Source organism: Podarcis muralis, chromosome 7 (genome assembly GCF_964188315.1).
Source record: "Podarcis muralis chromosome 7, rPodMur119.hap1.1, whole genome shotgun sequence".
NCBI lineage: Eukaryota > Metazoa > Chordata > Lepidosauria > Squamata > Lacertidae > Podarcis > Podarcis muralis.
In genome coordinates, this window is record NC_135661.1 from 74549210 (window position 1) to 74568116 (window position 18907).

General features: G+C 42.9%; 1 protein-coding gene across 1 annotated transcript; it reads right to left on the bottom strand.

The window, feature by feature from the left end:
* Positions 1-983: 983 nt before the first annotated feature.
* On the bottom strand, positions 984-2277 carry LOC114602377 (free fatty acid receptor 2-like). Its single transcript, XM_077932493.1, has one exon. The coding sequence runs from the start codon at positions 2154-2156 to the stop codon at positions 984-986; it is 1173 nt and encodes a 390-aa protein (XP_077788619.1). The 5' UTR covers positions 2157-2277.
* Positions 2278-18907: the final 16630 nt, after the last annotated feature.

An 18907-nucleotide genomic window follows, 5' to 3' on the forward strand; every position in this document is an offset into this window, starting at 1 on the left:
CCAAATGATGGTTGCATATCAGACATCTTCTGTGTTGCAAGCCTTCAGCTTCAAGAGCTTCATCTGACAGCACACCACTATCGTCGCTAATCAACACACTCTAAACATACACACTACAACTGTGTATGTTAAACCCAGGCATAGATGAGATAGAGAGGTTGCAGATCCTCTTTATCTCTTTGAGAGCCGAGTTCTGACATAGGTCACAGCGAAAGATGCATTAGTAAGAAGGATGTGGAACTGTGGTCTAAAGAAACCTGGGACTTCGGGGAAACTTATCATGATCCCCCCCCCCCCCCGAAATTAGTCATGGTGGACAAATGTCTGTAAAATGTAATGTGTTCACTGCTGCCAACCCTACCCTCGGGGGCCTACTCCAAAGAGTGTTGGATTGATACACTCCAGTGTGGTTGTGGTGGTGGTGGTTTATTATTACTACTTCAATGTATTTATTTTAATACACCTCTATTAACTTTCCAATTTGTGTGTGTATTTCCTTATGCAAACGTAAGTTAAAATCAGCATTTCCAAGTGTGATCAGGAGGAAGTTGATGTTCAAGAGAGGAAATAAGTTTGACAAGCAAACTGGCATGGAAAGAGGTCATTTGAAGTTGCAAAGTATGAAAAACCACAGACAAGCTGCCTCAGATGACAAATCCTGGGTGGTAGGGAGCGGTGCCAAAGTGTTGGTGGAGAGAGCTGAGTGCCATATATGGTCTGCTCTAACTTACCCTTTCACACCCAGATGTTGTGGAAGACTCTGCCTGTCGCCAGTCTTGAGGTAAGCGCCAAACGCCAGACCAACTGCCTTCTGTACATGGATTTGGAAGGAGGCAGCAAAGCGCGTGGGGCTGGTCCTGCTAACCACTTACACGATCACATCTTTGACGCTGGTAAAGATGATCTGGACCACAGCAACCTCCCAAGGTCTCAGATTTCAAATGTCAAGGTTCACACTCACAATTTCAGGTTAAAGTTCCCATTTAGGAAAGATCTGACCCATCTGGAATATTTGTATCTGTGTAGTTCTTTTCTTTATACTCTTGCAGCTCTGGGCAATGTAGGATGGCTTCTGTGTAGCCTAGTAGTCCTGTGTGAAGCACTTGTACTTGCTGGGGGCTCAAGGCTCTGATCTCACAGGCCCTTGCAGTTTGGACAAAGGAGGCTTCCGTAGGGATGGCAACCCCTGCCAGTTCACCCGATGTCGATATACCACCTGCTCCTGCTTCTTTGTCGGGTTCTCCAGCAGTCCTGCAGCAAGGCAAAGACCACTGGGATGCAACAGTCAGCAGCTTGCAGTGCGTTGCCTGCCAGCAGTGAGCAAAGGTTTGTTGGATGGCAGTGGAGGAGAAGTAGAAGATGACAGGGTCCAAAGTGCTGTTGAAAGAGCTGAGGAGGAAGCCATACACCCTCCATTCAGGGCTCCAGAACTGAATGTAGCCCACAAGGTGGGAGATGTTAAAGGGCCCAAAGCAAACAGCAAAATTGAGCAGAGTGGCCACTGCCAGGCCCACAGCCCGTTTCTTCCTCTGGGGTTTGATGTGGGGCAAGGAGGTCAGGATGCGAATGACCCTAATGTAGCAGAAAAGGGTGATGATGAAAGGGAGGAAGAAGAGGAGAATGCAGAGTTGCAGTCGGACAGGGAGGAGGATTTTAAGCTGGCCATTGGAGAATGACTCATAACACGTGGAGTTGTGAGACATGAGTTGGGCCTCGGGGTGGTATTGGATAGTGTAGATGATGCTGCAGTGGAAACAAGCCAGAAACCAGAAGAAGAGACTGGCCACTATTACATAGGTTGGTCTACGTTCCGACTTGAACTTGATGGGGTAGGCGATGCACAGGTAGCGCTCTATGCTGACCCCTGTAAGGAAGAGGGTGCTGCTGTAAATGCTGCTGTAGAAACAGAAGTTGGTGAGGGGGCAAAGGAAGGCAGGGAGAGGCCAGGGGACATCTGAAGAGGCCTCTGCCATCTTGAAGGGCAAAATCAGCAGAAGGATAAGATCAGAGATGGTCAAGTTGAGCAAGAAGACATCCATGGGGGTTGACTTCTGGCGCACTTTCCTCAGGAAGGCGTAGCCAGCCAGCAGGTTGGAAGGGAGGCCAGTCAGGAAGGTGATGATGTAGATGGCAAGGATAAGAGGCTTTGTGGCCATTCTGCTGTAAAAGGAAGGATATTAAAAAATCAGGAAGCCTGATTCCTATCCCTCAAGGAAATCACCAGGGGGCAGAATATGCTTGCAGCCTCTCCTGGTGTCACTCCGAGGCTGAGTTCATTTCTTCCAGCATGTTCTGAGTCAGAATAATTTCTATAGCATCAGTCCTTAGACGTAGCAGCACAGCGAGAAAGAGCAAAATATAAACTAGAAAACAAAATGTAGATGAACTTGCATGAAAACATCACTATTTACCATTTGAACTTTATCCTTAGTAAAATTAGGATTAGTAAAATTGAAACATATGCACCTCAAAACACTGTTATGTACACCATTTAGAAATGCTAATACCTCAAATAAACATAAAGTAAACAACGATAATCATTGTGAAACTTTTCATTTCTCTCTCGCATCTCTTCTCTATTTAGGAGAATTAGAGTGCTTTAAATGTATGAGATAGATGTGACCTCTTTCTGCACCCTGTCCTTCCAGAGACATGGAGATGGCAATATATCTCTATCTTGGGTTGGTACCGACTGTAAAATTCGACTTGTATCCAGAGTTCTAGGAAGCCATCTGATCTGTTTTGGAGCACCATGATATCTTTTAGTCCTGCCTCCTCCCCATTAACTATACAGTTGTCCCTTAGCTTCCGAACTTCTTGGGATTCGAATGTTCCAACTCCCAAACAATCAAAAATTGGAAGTGAGTGTTCCAGTTTCTGAATGTTCTTTCGGAAGCTGAACATCCTTCTGTGCCTTCAAATTGGCTGCAGGAAGTTTTAAATCCATCTCCAAAATAATTGTGTTTGGAGGGTGCCATTCTTAGCCCTGAGGTAGTGCCAAACATGGAAACCTGAGAGGATGAATCAGAAGACAAAGAACTAGAGGAGCAGGCGGAGACCCCTGAATCCAGTATCAAGGATCCCCTTGTGAAGCCCTCTAGGCTGAGACTTGATGAAGAACTGGAACCTTCAGAGAAGGAGTGAAGACACCACCATCAGTTTACAGCAAGAGTACCCAAAATGGTGCTCTACAGAGCCTGCTGGACTGCTATATACCCATCAATCCCAGCCAACATGGCCAATGAGCAGAACAAGATAAGATGAGGCTGCTAAATCAAGCCAGTGGGCCAGCATTATATTCTCACAGTGGCCAAGAGATGATGGGATTTGTAGTTCAATGACATCCATCCATGGTACCTCGGGTTAAGAATGCAATTTGTTCTGGAGGTCCGTTCTTAACTTGAAACTGTTCTTAACCTGAGGTACCACTTTAGCTAATGGGGCCTCCCGCTGCTGCTTCGCCGCCGGCGCGTGATTTCTGTTCTCATCCTGAGGTAAAGTTCTTAACCCGAGGTATGATTTCTGGGTTAGTGGAGTTTGTAACCTGAAGCGTCTCTAACCTGAAGCGTCTGTAACCCGAGGTACCACTGTATTTTGTGAATAACTTAAAAAGAGGTATACCCAATTCTGGTTGTGTTAAAGAAAGGAAGGAAACACTTACACCTGCGTTGCCACTCAGGAACCCCTGTCTGTTCGCCAAGATGACGCTCTTTCCAGAGATAATCCAGTGATCAGTCAGAAGCCTGTATTGCAAAACCAAAGAGATTTTTACATTCACTGAAGCATCTGTCCAGGGGAAGAAAGTCTGTGGTATTTTGGAGGATATGGAGAATAAACCTACTCCTTAAAGTTGATAAAGAAAAAAACCCTCACTAGCAAGCAATTTCCGGCTAGATGGTGGCCAGAGAATTTGTTTTGAGCTCTGTGGTTTGTTTTAGCTTGATTAATGTTTCTTTTTTTGGTGGTGCTATTTGCTCATCAGTGCTAACTGCTGTATATGGGTAATGGCCATATTCGACTCTCATTCTTTTTTGCAGACTCCAAAGTTTTTTACTGTATTAATTGCAGCGTATTTTGAGTCTTTAGGAGTTTGCAGTTCTGAAATCAATATAATATGAGGCCCTGAGGAGTACAATATGTCCAAGAGGATTTTCCATCATCATAATGACTGCTCTGGATTACCCCAAGGATGAGCAAAGCACATGAACCCTGGTTAAAAGAGGTAAGGGTTCACTCCACCAGCCGCGCTTTGGAAGTCGAATGTTTCAGAAGTCGAATGGAATTCTGGAACAGATTCTGTTTGACTTCCGAGATACAACTGCAATGGGAGATCTAAAAACAGCTATAACATTTCTTTTCAAAGAAGTGAGTGGAATTTGTAGGCATGGCAGTCCTCCAGAGTGGTTGAAGCCTTTACCATGCTGGAGTGATTAAAATAGGAATTATGAAGGGCTGGGTGGTGGTGTTTGTGTGGGGAATGGATTCCTAAGAAAGATTGGAGTGGAATAAATGCCCCTCCTGCCAGCAATGTTCCTATTTCCCCAAGGTCATTGGTGGTGGGTGGGATCAAGCTTCTCCCATAGATATTTTGGGTGAGGGTGGGTGGGGTGGAAATACAATTGATAGCTCTCCATTGACTTGCATAGGGAAAGGCACAAATCCATGTGGAAATCAAACAGTTTTTAATCCTTCTCCAAAATATTTGAGTTTGGAGGGTGCCATTCCTAGCCCTGTAAAGGTAAAGGTAAAGGGACCCCTGACCATTAGGTCCAGTCGTGGCCGACTCTGGGGTTGCGGTGCTCATCTCACTTTATTGGCCGAGGGAGCTGGTGTACAGCTTCCGGGTCATGTGGCCAGCATGACTAAGCTGTTTCTGGCGAACCAGAGCAGCGCACGGAAATGCTGTTTACCTTCCCACCGGAGCGGGACCTCTTTATCTACTTGCACTTTGACGTGCTTTCGAACTGCTAGGTTGGCAGGAGCAGGGACCGAGTAATGGGAGCTCACCCTGTCATGGGGATTCGAACCGCCGACCTTCTGATCGGCAAGTCCTAGGCTCAGTGGTTTAACTCACAGCGCCACCCTGAGGTGGTGCCAAACACAGAAACCTGAGAGGATGAATCAGAAGACAAGGACCTTGAGGAGCAGACAGAGCCCCCTGAATCCAATATCAAGGATCTCCTTGAGGAGCCTTTTAGGCTGACACCTGATGGGCTCAGAGTTGTCAGTCCATTTGTGAGTAAGGGGTCTACTAATGAATAACCCATCCTTTATAGTCCGTCACTGCCAGCAGCTGTGATTATTGTTTGGTGGCTGGAAACAACACATTTCTCTGGCTCCTTGTCAACCCACCTCTTTTGGTGAATCCCATGTGATATTAACCTTGGACTGTGTCTTGACTTTACTTCCAGATCATGTTTGGGACCTAGCCTGATTCTGTGTGCTTGGTCTTGGCTAGTTGAGACTACACTGCACTTAGAATCCTGCTAACTGAGACCCTAGTCCCTGAGGGTGACCACTGGAGACCAAACAGTGCCTTGAGAAAGTCCGCTCACCTTTTCTGGTGGGTGGCATTGCGGCCAGGCATCTGGGACCTGCAGTGTCTCTCCCCGATGATTTAGCTCTATAATTCAGCACCACCTCTGTGACAGTTCTACATTTTGCTGCAGCTGAATTGAAATAAATCACTGCCTTCGAAATGGAGAGGTCCAAATTCAAATGCATGCTCTTTCAGTTCACTTTGCTCCATCCTTCTTAAATGTTTTGGGTTCAGGGACTTTTGCTAGTGAAATTATACCCACTCTTATTTTGAATCCAGAGTTGGTTACAGCATATGTATTAAAACAGCAGCATAATATAATCATAAAAATGCAAATAAAGCAATTTATAACAAAATAAGATTTTTAAAAATCCATAAAATAACACAATCTTTAAAAATAATAGCACAACATCTCGTAACAAATCCCTAAATAACTGTAACTAAAGCAGCTGCAATCCATCTATTTGCCTCATTGGGTCTCTCTTCCTACAAAAACTCCCACCCAAAATGGTAAATCTTAACCAAACATAGCCTAAATTATAAAGAGATAATGCCAGGCATAACTCAGTAGGGACAAAGGTTTTCTTATTTGCATGCAGGTCTACTTCTACAGTCAAATTTCAAATGTCTTTTTTTTTTTATAATAAATTTTTATTAGTTTTCCATAAATAAAGAAGAGACAAAACAAAAACATAAACATAAACAAACAGAAACATGACTTCCCCATACCACCCCTTTTCTGCATTCTTGTTTCAAGATTTTTCAGCAACCCTCTGAACATAACTTAAATATATTTCATGTATTTAACTTCAGCTAATTATTAATACAACTGTAGTTCTTTATCTCTTGTAACTCTGAGCCCCTAATTTTCCAAATTACAACAGTTTTTAAGATAAACTTTAAATTTGTTCCAATCTTCATCCACCGCCTCTTTCCCCCGGTCTCGAATTCTGCCAGTCATCTCTGCCAGTCCCATATAGTCGATCACCTTCGTCTGCCATTCTTCCAACGTGGGTAAATCTTGCGTCTTCCAATACTTTGCTAGGAGAATTCTTGCTGCTGTAGTGGCATACATAAAAAATGTCCTATCCTTCTTTGGCACCATTTGGCCCACCATGCCCAAGAGAAAGGCCTCTGGTTTTTTAACAAACGTTCTCTTCAGAACTTTTTTTATTTCATTATAGATCATTTCCCAGAAAGCCTTAATCCTCGGGCAGGTCCACCAAAGGTGATAGAAGGTTCCCTCCGTTTCACTACACTTCCAACACTTGTTGTTGGGCAAATGATAGATCTTCGCTAACTTAGCAGGAGTCATGTACCACCTGTAGATCATTTTCATAATGTTTTCTTTTAAGGCATTGCATGCCGTAAATTTAACACCAGTGGTCCATAACTGCTCCCAGTCAGCAAGTTCAATGTCATGCCCAACATCCTGTGCCCATTTAATCATATTAGATTTCACCATTTCATCTTGAGTATTCCATTTCAACAGCAAGTTGTACATTCTTGACAAATTTTTAGTATTGGGTTCTAACAGTTCTGTTTCTAATTTTGACTTCTCCACTTGGAAGCCTTTCTTTCTGTCCTGTTTGAATACTTCATTTATCTGTCGATAATGTAACCAATCTCTCACCTTAAACTTCAGTTTCTCAAAACTCTGCAATTTTACATTTTCACCATCTTGTTCTATAATTTCACAATATTTAGGCCAATTAGAACCCATATTCAATTTTTTCACCTCTTTTGCTTCCATTGGTGACAACCACCTGGGGGTTTTACTTTCAAACAGGTCTTTATACTTAATCCAAACATTATACAAAGCTTTCCTCACCATATGGTTCTTAAAACCTTTATGCAATTTTACCTTGTCATACCATACATATGCATGCCAACCAAATCTGTTGTCAAATCCTTCAAGATCCAAAATGTCTGTATTCTCGAGGAGCAGCCAATCTTTCAACCAGCAAAACGCTGCTGATTCATAGTAAAGTCTTAAGTCCGGCAGGGCAAAACCCCCTCTATCTTTCGCATCTGTTAATGTCTTAAATTTTATTCTTGGCTTTTTGCCCTGCCAAACAAATTTCGATATGTCTTTCTGCCACCTCTTGAAACAGTCCATCTTGTCTATTATTTGTAATGTCTGAAACAGAAATAACATTCTAGGCAATACATTCATTTTGATAACAGCAATTCTGCCTAACAAGGAAAGTTTCAGCCTTGACCATATGTCTAAATCTTTCTTAACTTCTGTCCAACATTTATCATAATTGTCTTTAAAAAGATTCACATTTTTCGATGTCAAATTCACCCCCAGGTACTTCACTTTTTTTGCTATCTCCAAGCCTGTTTCATTCTGGAATGTCTCTTTTTCTTCATTTGTTAGGTTTTTTCCCAAGACTTGTTTTTTGTTTGTTCAACTTAAATCCTGCAACTTGACCAAATATCTCGATCAGTTCTAAAACTCTTTTTGTGCTAGTGATTGGCTGTTGCAAAGTCAAAACTAGGTCATCTGCAAATGCCCTTAATTTATACTCTCTCACTCCGACCTGAATTCCTTTAACCAACTGGTCCTTTCTAATCATATTTAACAAAACCTCCAGAACCAGTATAAAAAGTAGGGGGGAAATAGGGCATCCCTGTCGTGTTCCTTTCTCTATAGCTATCTCTTCCGTTACCACATTATTCACAATTAGCTTTGCCTTCTGCTCAGAATAAATTGCACCTATACCATTTTCAAAACCTTGGCCTACCCCCATCCCTTGGAGATTCTTTTTCATAAAATTCCAACAAATATTGTCAAAGGCCTTCTCCGCGTCCACAAAAATCAAAACCGCTTTTCTGTTAATGTTCATTTCCAACAGTTCCACAATGTCTATTATGTTCCTCACATTGTCAGACATGTGTCTTCCCGGGAGAAAGCCAGATTGATCCTTATGAATCTCACCTGTCAATACTTTCTTCAGTCTTTTTGCTAAAATGTCTGCAAAAATGTTATAATCCACATTTAATAATGATATCGGGCGGTAGTTCTTGACCTGGTTCTTTTCAGTCTCGGTCTTTGGTATAAGTGAGATAAAAGCCTCTTTCCACGTTTCAGGTGCCTTTTTCCCCTCCAATATTTCATTGCAAACTTCTTTCAGTGGTTGCACTAAACCTTCTCTCAAAGCTTTATAATATCTAGCCGTCAGTCCATCTGGTCCTGGAGACTTTCCCAGTTGTGCCTTTTGAATGGCCTCCTCTATTTCCTGATCTGTTATTTTCTCATTCAAAATCAACTTGCCCTGTTCTGGAATTTTCGGTAGTCCATAATTTTTAAGAAATTCTTCTATTTCTTGTTCGTTTACTGGCCCTTGTGTGTATAATTTCCTAAAAAAACTTTGAAAACAGTTACTTATCTCATTTGGCTTATGAACATTCTTTCCCTCTATCTCCAAACAAGTAACTGTATTCAATTTTTGCCTCTTTTTCAATTGCCATGCAAGGAGCTTCCCAAACTTGTCTGCAGACTCAAAAGTCCTTTGTCTCATTTGTTTAATTTTCCATTCTATCTCTTGATTTGTCAGTTCCATATATTGCGTCTGATAATGTTTTATCTCTCTCAAAATTTCTTGAGACTTTGGTTTTGACCTCAGTTTCTTTTCTCCTTCCTTCATTTTTTCTAAAATTCTTTCTTTCCTTTCATTTTGCTTTTTCCTCTTGATTGAATTCTGTTGTATCAGGGAGCCTCTCATCACGGCTTTGCTCGCGTCCCAAATTGTTCTTTTTTCCAGATTTGTTCTCAAATTTATCTCGAAGTAATCTTTCAATGTCTTTAGGGCCTTTATACAGAATTGTTCCTCTCTAAATAGGGAGTCATTCATTCTCCATCTAAAGGATCCAGTTGTTGTCATTTTCATTTCCATCTTTACGGCATTATGGTCGGAGCAGGTTTTTGGGCAGATTTCTACTTTTTTAATCTTTGTAGCCATCACACTAGATACCCAGATTTGGTCGATTCTCGTCCATGTCATTTTAGATTCCGAGAAAAAAGTTCCCTCTCTCTCGAGAGGATTCTTTGTTCTCCAGATATCAATCAAGTCCATATTTTCCGTCATCTCGAAGAAAGTCTTTGGTAATCTTCCTTCTTTAGATATTGTCTGTCTTTGTGCCTTGTCCATATTTGTAGAAACCACTCCATTCATGTCCCCCATCATTATTATTTTGCAGTCGAGATAATCTAGTAAGGTCTCATGCAACTTCTTGAAAAATTCTGCCTTCCCATCATTTGGTGCATATACTCCAATTATCAAATATTTTTCCCCCTGGATCTGTACTTCAATTGCCAGGTATCTTCCTTCTTCATCCTTAAATTTTAGTTTTGGGTCCAATTTTTCCTTTGCATAAATCACTACTCCTCTCTTTTTTACTTTATCGGAAGATATAAATTCTTGTCCCAATCTTTTGTTCACCAACAATTTCCTGTGTGCTCTAGTTATATGAGTTTCCTGTAGACATATCAGATCCAGTTGTTCCCTTTTCAAAATGTGGAAAACCTGTCGTTTTTTTCTGGGATGGTTCAAACCGTTGCAATTCCAACTTAGAAGTTGCAGAGACATTTTGTTTGTTAGATGTTTGATCCTCCGACTGCTCCAAGTTTTTCTTCCTCTTCAGTTGGCGGTTGTGGTAGTCCAAATGATAGATTTGCAATGTCCGTTAGCCCTCCTCCTTCTGATGTTAATCCTTGTCCTTCTCTTGCCGGGTCCACCGTACCTTTCTGTAGGTCCTCTAGGTTTCTCTCCAAAAAGTACTCTTTCTCCTGTACTGTTCTTATTCTTACTTTCTTCCCTTTGTAGTTAAAGGACAACCCCTGTGGGAATTCCCACCTGAAGGGTATGAAGTTCTTCCTCAGCAAATTGGCAAGGTCTCTATAAAAAGTCCTCACTTCCAAGATGTATTTAGGGATGTCCTTAAAGATTTGGACTTGAATGTTTCCAATCACCAAAGCTTTTTGATAGTGAAGGTTCAGTATCTTGTCTCTTTCCTCTTTGGTTCTAAAGGTAATCAGACAATCCCTTGACTTCTTGCTTTGCTTTCTACCAAGTCTGAAAGCAGTTGTTATCCCCACTTCATCTTCCTCCAGATCTCCTTGCCAATTTTCCAGAATTGCCTCTGTGAGAAATTCCGCCAGATTGTCCTCTTCTTTCTCTGGAACCTGTCTAAATTTCAGATTTCGTTCTTTCCGTTGTAATTCCAGTAAGGAGAGGGCCGCTTCATGTTCATTCACCTTTTTCTCAATCGGCACAAGTCTTTCCTGTGTCTCACCTGCAACAGATTTTGCACTCTCTGCAATTTTCCTTGTTTCTGAAGATTCCTGAATCAGTCTATTTATAGATTCTGTATTTGTTGCCACTGATGTGGTATTCAGATCCAATCTTGTTGTAAGTTCTGTCAATTTCTTTGAATTTTCTGTAGATTGCTTTGTTAAGGCCTCAAGGGATTGATTTATTTTAAGCAGTGCCTGTGTCATAGATTCCATTGATGCTGTTGTCACACTGTCCGGTACAGGCACTGTGTTGCCAGAGATTGAACCTCTTTTCTTTTGTGTTAGTTTAGCTTTAGATCTGGTTCTTATCTCCTCTGCCGTGCCACTCATATCCCAAGGCCGTTCTCACAGGAAAAACTTGCAATGGAAAATCCCACTATTAGTCAGTTACTTTGCAATTTTTCCCTCTTAGCCCTCAAGAGGGAGCAGTTAAGACTTTCCAAGTTATAAACAACAAAGAGACAGAAAGCCGGATGTAGAAAATCTCAAGTCCGCCATTAAAGTTGTAAAACTTTTTCTCCAATTTAAATTTGGTTAGTCCAATGTCAGTAACAAAGTCCCATTCAAATCTTAAATGTCTTAAAATTTTTTCACCATTTAAGGTATAGTCTATATCCACTTCAAAGTTATTTTAAAGAACAGTTTTCCCGGTGTTAAGTCCTGGCAGGTCGTCCCGGGGATCAGAGCAGTGAAAAACTTTGTTTCCCTTTAAATTAAATGTATCTTCACAAGACTGTCTTTTTTTCCCCCTTCTCCTGCCAATCTGGAGGGGAGAGATACTTTTGACAGCTCAGATTTGACAGTTCGCAACTAAGTTTCTAATAACTGCAGCGAGGTCTTTCGTTGCTTTAAATTCCTGCAGTCCGGGGGGGGCAGACTTCCTTATTTTTTGCCCTCCCGTTTTCAGCCAAATTTTCTATTTTTAAAAGTTCCTGATTTTTTTTTCCCTTCTTACTCACGGGAATCCAGTCCAGATTTTCTTTTCAGGAAGGAATCGGCGCTCTCCGCTAATGGCGACGCGGCTTCACTCCGCAGGCTGGGTAGCGACTCTCAGCACCGCGCTCACTCCCGATGCCGCTCCGGAGCCTTTAAAAAGGCTCTTTCACAGTACCGGGGGGCGCAAAGGTGCCCACCGAGTCTCCTTGCTCTCAGGCTTCCGCGCCTGAGATTTTAGGGGTCCCCCACTCGCCGTAGCGGGTAAGACCCGAACTTGCGGAGCAGTCCTTCTCCGGAGCTCGGAGGTAGGACCGCCATTAAGCGCTGGCACCGACCGGAAGTCCAGCCAAATTTCAAATGTCAAGTCTCTGCAAAATGCCCTTATAGCTCTATCTTGGAACCTGTTCAGGGGGGAAAAATCTTCCCTATGACATCTGAGCAAATACTTCTCGTCCATGAGGAATATCAATTAATTCCTTTTAAGATCTATTAATGAACCAAACTTGGTCTCTCTTTCTTTCTTTCTTTTACTATATGTCTTTTTTTAAAAAAGCAATACAAATCCCAGTAACAGTTTCAAATCTTACTTGTGTTCTTGTTGAGAAAAATACCACTTTGTTGAGAAAGAACCACAGCCTTCTGCCGTGACTTCTCCGGTGGCTGGTCTGTGCTCCCACCTGTGTAAGCAAGTGGATGGACATGCATGTAACCCCCATCTGGAAGCCTAAAACCTGCCTGGTACAGTTTTATGTGGTGTTTGGGAGCGGGTGTGGTGGAAGCAGATGTATTGGGCAACTGAGTTAACCAGTAGAAAAAGGAACCAGATTGTCTTTACAATGGAACCAATTTACGTAGAAATCACTTGGCAGAGTGGGAGGAACTGTATTTTGACCACAGTGGGAAAGTTCTGCATTTTTTTTAAAGTGCCACCGGGCTCCATCTCCTTCTGAACTCAGTAGGCTTTTCATACAGACCCTCCAGGATATTAAGATTGTCAGACGTTTTGGCTAGTTACGTTCCCCTGAGAAATTTAGGGTGGTGGCGGCAACCAGAGAGAGAATATGCTTTGTAGCAGCCCCTAAGCTGTGGAATTCCCTCTCCAAAGAGGTGCATCCAACACCTTGATTATGTCATTTTCATTGGATTCAGAAGACAGTGGTAGAGCACCTGATTTGCTTTGTTCAATCTCTGGCATCTCCAGGTAGGGTTAGGGAAAGAATCCTACCGAAAACCCTGGAAAGTCTCTGCCAGTCAAGGTAGACAGTACTGAGCTACATGGACCAAAGATCTAACTCAACCCATCTCTCTATGCCCATGCCAGGTGCTTGAGTTCAGCACCCACCCTATTATCATGATTTGATTTGTCTTGATTTTTAATTTGTTTTAACTTGTACCATTCTTTTATTCCTTGGTCAGACCACACCTCAAGTACTGTGTCCAGTTCTGGACAATTTAAGAAGGATATTGACAAGCTGGAACATGTGTGGAGGAGGGCAACCAAGATGATCTGGAAGCCAAGCCTTATGAGAAATGGTTGAAGGTGCTGGGTATGTTTAGCCTGGAAAATAGGAGACTGAGAAGAGATATGATAGCCATCTTCAGATAGTATATCAAGGGCTGTGACATGGAAGATGGAGCAAGCTTGCTTTCTCCTGCTCTGGTGGCTAGGACCCGAACCAATGGCTTCAAGTTACAAGATAGGAGGTTTTGATGAAACATAAGGAGGCACTTTCTGACAGTAAGAGCAGTTTGACATTGGAACTGTCTCTCTCGGGAGGTTGTGAACTCTCCTTCCTTGGAGGTTTTTAAGCAGAGGTTGGATGGTCATCTGTCGTGGACACTTTAGTTGAGATTCCTGCATTGCAGGTGGTTGGACTAGATGACACTTTAGGCTTCCCATAGGCATCTGGTTGGTTGGTTGGTTGGTTGGTCACTGTGGAAGATAGACCAGGGATAGCCAATGGGGTGTCCACTAGATGCTGCTGGACTCCAACTCCCATCACCCTCAGTCAATATGGTCAATAATCAAGGATGATGGGAGTTGTAGTCAGGTGACAAGCAGATGGCACCACATTGGCTATGCCTTCCTTGGTGATGTTGGAATCAAAGAAGTCAAGTACCGTAATTGGTCCTTCTTGCATGACTAAAAAGGCAGAGCAACCAAGTGCAAAAAGTGATTTTGAGGAACAACACAAGGTGGTAAAAACATCCCATTACGTTGAGTGAGATGCTTGGTCCATCTCACTCAGCAATGTCTACACTGACTGGAAAGACACATTCCAGGGTTTCAGACAGGGGTCTTTCCCAGTCACTTGTGAAGAAACCAGGGATTGAATCTTGCACCTTCTGCATTGACAACTTGTGTTGTTCCCCTAAGCTGAGGGACTTCTCTGTGTCTGGGGCTACAGAGGATGAACCAAGAAGCTGAAATGTGTTCCGAGTTACTTAACATAGCAGATTAAAAGCAGGGGATCTTCTGAGCACACTTGATAATTCGCAGTCTTGAGCTGCAACAAGATGTTTTATATTTCTCATTGCCATTTTTGGTAATCATGCAGTATCTCTCTCATTCCTCTTTCTTGCACTGATGACTAGTTAAGGGGCATGTGATATATGACTTCAGTTCCACAAAGTCAGGTGCCCGATGGAAGAGCTGTAACAGGAGACTTTATGACACGGACATTGCCACCTGCTCTGCTCCTGAATCTGCTTTATTTTTTTGAGAGATCTGTGTGTTCTTCAGAGGAGAGACTGCTCTTATTCAAGGGCAAGGCAGCCAGAACCACCAGCGACAATGGAGAGGCATTGCTTCTCTCCTCATAGACAGTGCTAAATGACTGTTATAAGAATTGCAACTTGAAGACCTTTGACTTAAGATTGCTTCTACCTACTCACTCCCATTCCCCTCCCCCCATTATGTATCATGTCTAGGGAAGGGTGGATTGGAAACACACAAAATGTGGATTCCAAAGCAGACTTGTCTGTTTTGATTCTGGCAGATTATGACTTGGATCAGCTCAGGAGCCTCCTTTAGAATTTGCAATCTAGTAGATTCCTTTACAAATGGGACGCGGGTGGCGCTGTGGGTAAAAGCCTCAACGCCTAGGGCTTGCCGATCGAAAGGTCGGCGGTTCGAATCCCCGCGGCGGGGTGCGCTCCCGTTGCTCGGTCCCAGCGCCTGTCAACCTAGCAGTTCGAAAGCACCTCCGGGTGCAAGTAGATAAATAGGGACCGCTTACTAGCGGGAAGGTAAACGGCGTTTCCGTGTGCTGCGCTGGCTCGCCAGAGCAGCGATGTCACGCTGGCCACGTGACCCGGAAGTGTCTCCGGACAGCACAGGCCCCCGGCCTCTTGAGTGAGATGGGCGCACAACCCTAGAGTCTGTCAAGACTGGCCCGTACGGGCAGGGGTACCTTTTTAGATTCCTTTACAAAGTGGTCTGAATGCCTCAGTTTTGCCATTGCCCTTATTTCATTCCATCCTCCTTTTTTTAAATAAATAAATAAATAAATAAATAAATAAATAAATAAAGGTCCAGCCTCTAAGACTCTTTCAGGCTGAATTGACTAGCATGTGTGGGCTTCTTTTTGCCATCACACGCTTTTCATAGAATCAAGGAGCTAGTCCCCATGGAGAAGCAGGACTTGATAAATCTTTGCTGCTGTCTAAGTGAATTGTGTGGCTGCTCTGATATAAATACTAGGGATAACCATGCTGTTTCCATGAAATTGAATTTTTCCATAAAATTTAATATCACGTGGGCTCCCTCACCCCAACTTTACATTCTGCATGGAAATAGGAACAGATGGACTATCTAGGGATGGTGGAAAAATTCAATTCACATCACATTTAAAGGTGAGTTGGCTAAATTCACAAAACAACATGAAAATGCAGACACTGCCAGCTTTCAAAATGTCTCTGAATTTTGCAGTACAGTTCTCCAGTCAAATAACAACAACAACAATAATAGTTTGGATTTGATATCCCACTTTATCACTACCCTAAGGAGTCTCAAAGGGGCTAACATTCTCCTTTCCCTTCCTCCCCCAACAACAAGCACTCTGTGAGGTGAGTGGGGCTGAGAGACCTCAGAGAAGTGTGACTAGCCCAAGGTCACCCAGCAGCTGCATGTGGAGGAGCGGGGAATCGAACCCAGTTCATCAGATTACAAGTGCACCGCTCTTAACCACTACACCACACTAGCTCTTTTGTACAAAAAAAGCATGCACTAGGATAAAGTGTGCATAAAATGCGAATATTAGTGAAAGTAACATACAAGAAAGCATCATATTAGAAGAAATTCCTTTGCAAAAAATCTGTATTGGGCAAAATGGCATGCAAACACACACACATGCACATTTTGTTGTTGTTGTTTAGTCATTTAGTTGTGTCCAACTCTTCAAGACCCCATGGCACTCCTCCCGCCTCCCGCAGTTTGGTCAGACTCATGCTGGTAGCTTTGAGAACACTGTCCAGCCATCTCGTCCTCTGTCGTCCCCTTCTCCTTGTGCCCTCAATCTTTTCCAGGGAGTCCTCTCTTCTCATGAGGTGGCCAAAGTATTGGAGCCTCAGCTTCAGGATCTGTCCTTCCAGTGAGCACTCAGGGCTGATTTCCTGAAGAATGGATAGGTTTGATCTTCTTGCAGTCCATGGGACTCTCAAGAGTCTCCTCCAGCACCATAATTCAAAAGCATCAATTATTTGGCGATCAGCCTTCTTTATGGTCCAACTCTCACTTCCATACATCACTAATGGGAAAACCATAGCTTTAACTATACGGACCTTTGTTGGCAAGGTGATGTCTCTGCTTTTTAAGATGCTGTCTAGGTTTGTCATTGCTTTTCTCCCAAGAAGCAGGTGTCTTTTAATTCCGTGACTGCTGTCACCATCTAACACACAATTTAGTTTTAGTTTTACAAATTAAAATTTACATACAAGCTCATGAATATATATATATATATAAAGATTCGACTGAATCTCTGGACTTCCTCCCACCCCTCCATGGGTTCCATTGCCAGTCTTTTTCCGCTGCATATTTTAAGTCAGTTCAATTTTTATATATCAATTGCATCCCTAGTTCTTGTTACATTACAATAGTTATTCAAATCATGCTAAAAAGCTCAACTGTTTACAGTGGTCCCCAAGGTAAGTTATAAATTCCCCCCATTCTTAATTGAAATTCTGTTCTACTTGGTTTCTGATTTTCCCAGTCATTTTCACCATCTCCACGTAGTCCATCAGTTTGGTCTGCCATTCCCATTTGGTGGGAACTTTTTCATCCTTCCATCTCCGGGCTGAGAGCATCCGTGCAGCTGGTGTTGCGTACATAAAAAGTCTTTTGTACTCCTTTGCTATTTCTGCACCTATACATCCTAACCAAAAAGCTTCTGGTTTTTTAAACAAAAGTTATTTTAAACATTCCCCCCCCCCAATTTATTATATATCATTTCCCAGAATTCTTTTTATAACCTTACATTTCTTCAAACATGTTATTTTAGGGGAAAAGTCACACTAAAAGGGTGATCAATTTCCACGAGGACTTCTTTAAAAAAATGGCAAATGAATGTGGAGAGGTGAACTTAAGTTTACAAAAAGAAACTGAAACTGACTGACTCATGCATGTCTAGTCTCAACCCCATGTAGACTTTGATAGGTCCATCCACAACCTAATCATGTCTATTTCGATTATGACCTTGACCCCCATACACACAGCCCAGGCTTATACCCCAAAGTGGTCACTTACACCCTGGAGAGGTGCTGCTAACATAGTGGTTTAACTTTGCCCCTGGAGACACACTCCACTGTCTCTTGAGACAGACAGATGCCAACAACTCGTCATTTTGGCCAATGGGCAGAATATACAGTGGTACCTTGGGTTACAGACGCTTCAGGTTACAGACCCAGAAATACCGTATTTTTTGCTCTATAAGACTCTCTTTTTCCCTCCTAAAAAGTAAGGGGAAATGTGTGTGCGTCTTATGGAGCGAATGCAGGCTGTGCAGCTATCCCAGAAGCTAGAACAGCAAGAGGGATTGCTGCTTTCACTGCACAGCGATCCCTCTTGCTGTTCTGGCTTCTGAGATTCAGAATATATTTTTTTCTTGTTTTCCTCCTCCAAAAACAAGGTGCGTCTTGTGGTCTGGTGCGTCTTATAGAGCGAAAAAAACGGTAGTACTTCGGGTTAAGAAATTTGCTTCAGGATGAGAACAGAGATTGCGCAGTGACGGCATGGTAGCAGCAGGAGGCCCCATTAGCTAAAGTGGTACCTCAGGTTAAGAACAGTTTGAGGTTCAGAACGGACCTCCGGAACGAATTAAGTTCTTAACCCGAGGTACCACTGTATATGCCTCAAAGAAATGTATACAGTGGTGACTGGTGCCCATAGGGGCTAGTAGGCAGAAGGCAGAGAGGCCCACAGTAGGCAGAGCTAGAGCCCGTGATAGGCAGAGCCAACTAATTCTACTTCTGTCCCTGTCCTCCTTACTCATGAGTTCCAGAAGTGCAACATTACAACCAAGGGAGAAACAAACAGCCAGCGTCCCCTGGGGTGAGGGCTCACTGAGGGTACATTCCAGTGGACCAGTTTTCTCTGAATCTATGTGACTGCATGCCCCTGTTCCACATTACTGATGATAGATATCACAAAACACAATTCCCTAACTAGAATCTGTAGTTAGATGAGAGGGAACTAGTGATGTGGCTTCCATTTTAGAAGAGAATGTGCCCTTTTAATGAAGTGTAGTTGAAGCCTGTTTGAGCTCATGTGTGACATATTTTCTATAAGGGTTGTTGCAGCATTGAGTTTCTGGAAAAGCAGACGCTGGGACTTGTATACATCTGGCAGCAACAGCGACTCATCCAGAGTCCTTCTGCCATTTTTTGTGGTTTGCGCTTTGGGGTGGGGTGGGGGTGGGCTAGTCTCTGGAGCAACTTGGTGACTAAGGAAAATGCAATACACAGCTGCTCAGAGGAACTGTTGCAGACCATTCACCGTGGTGGCTTGAAGATCTTGCCACTTATAAGGTATGGTTTATAATTGTCAATTTCATTTGGAGACCAGTTTGGACAACTTGCATTAACATGTTTAATGCAGGATTGATGGAAAAGTCTTCTTGCCAATGGCAACTAGG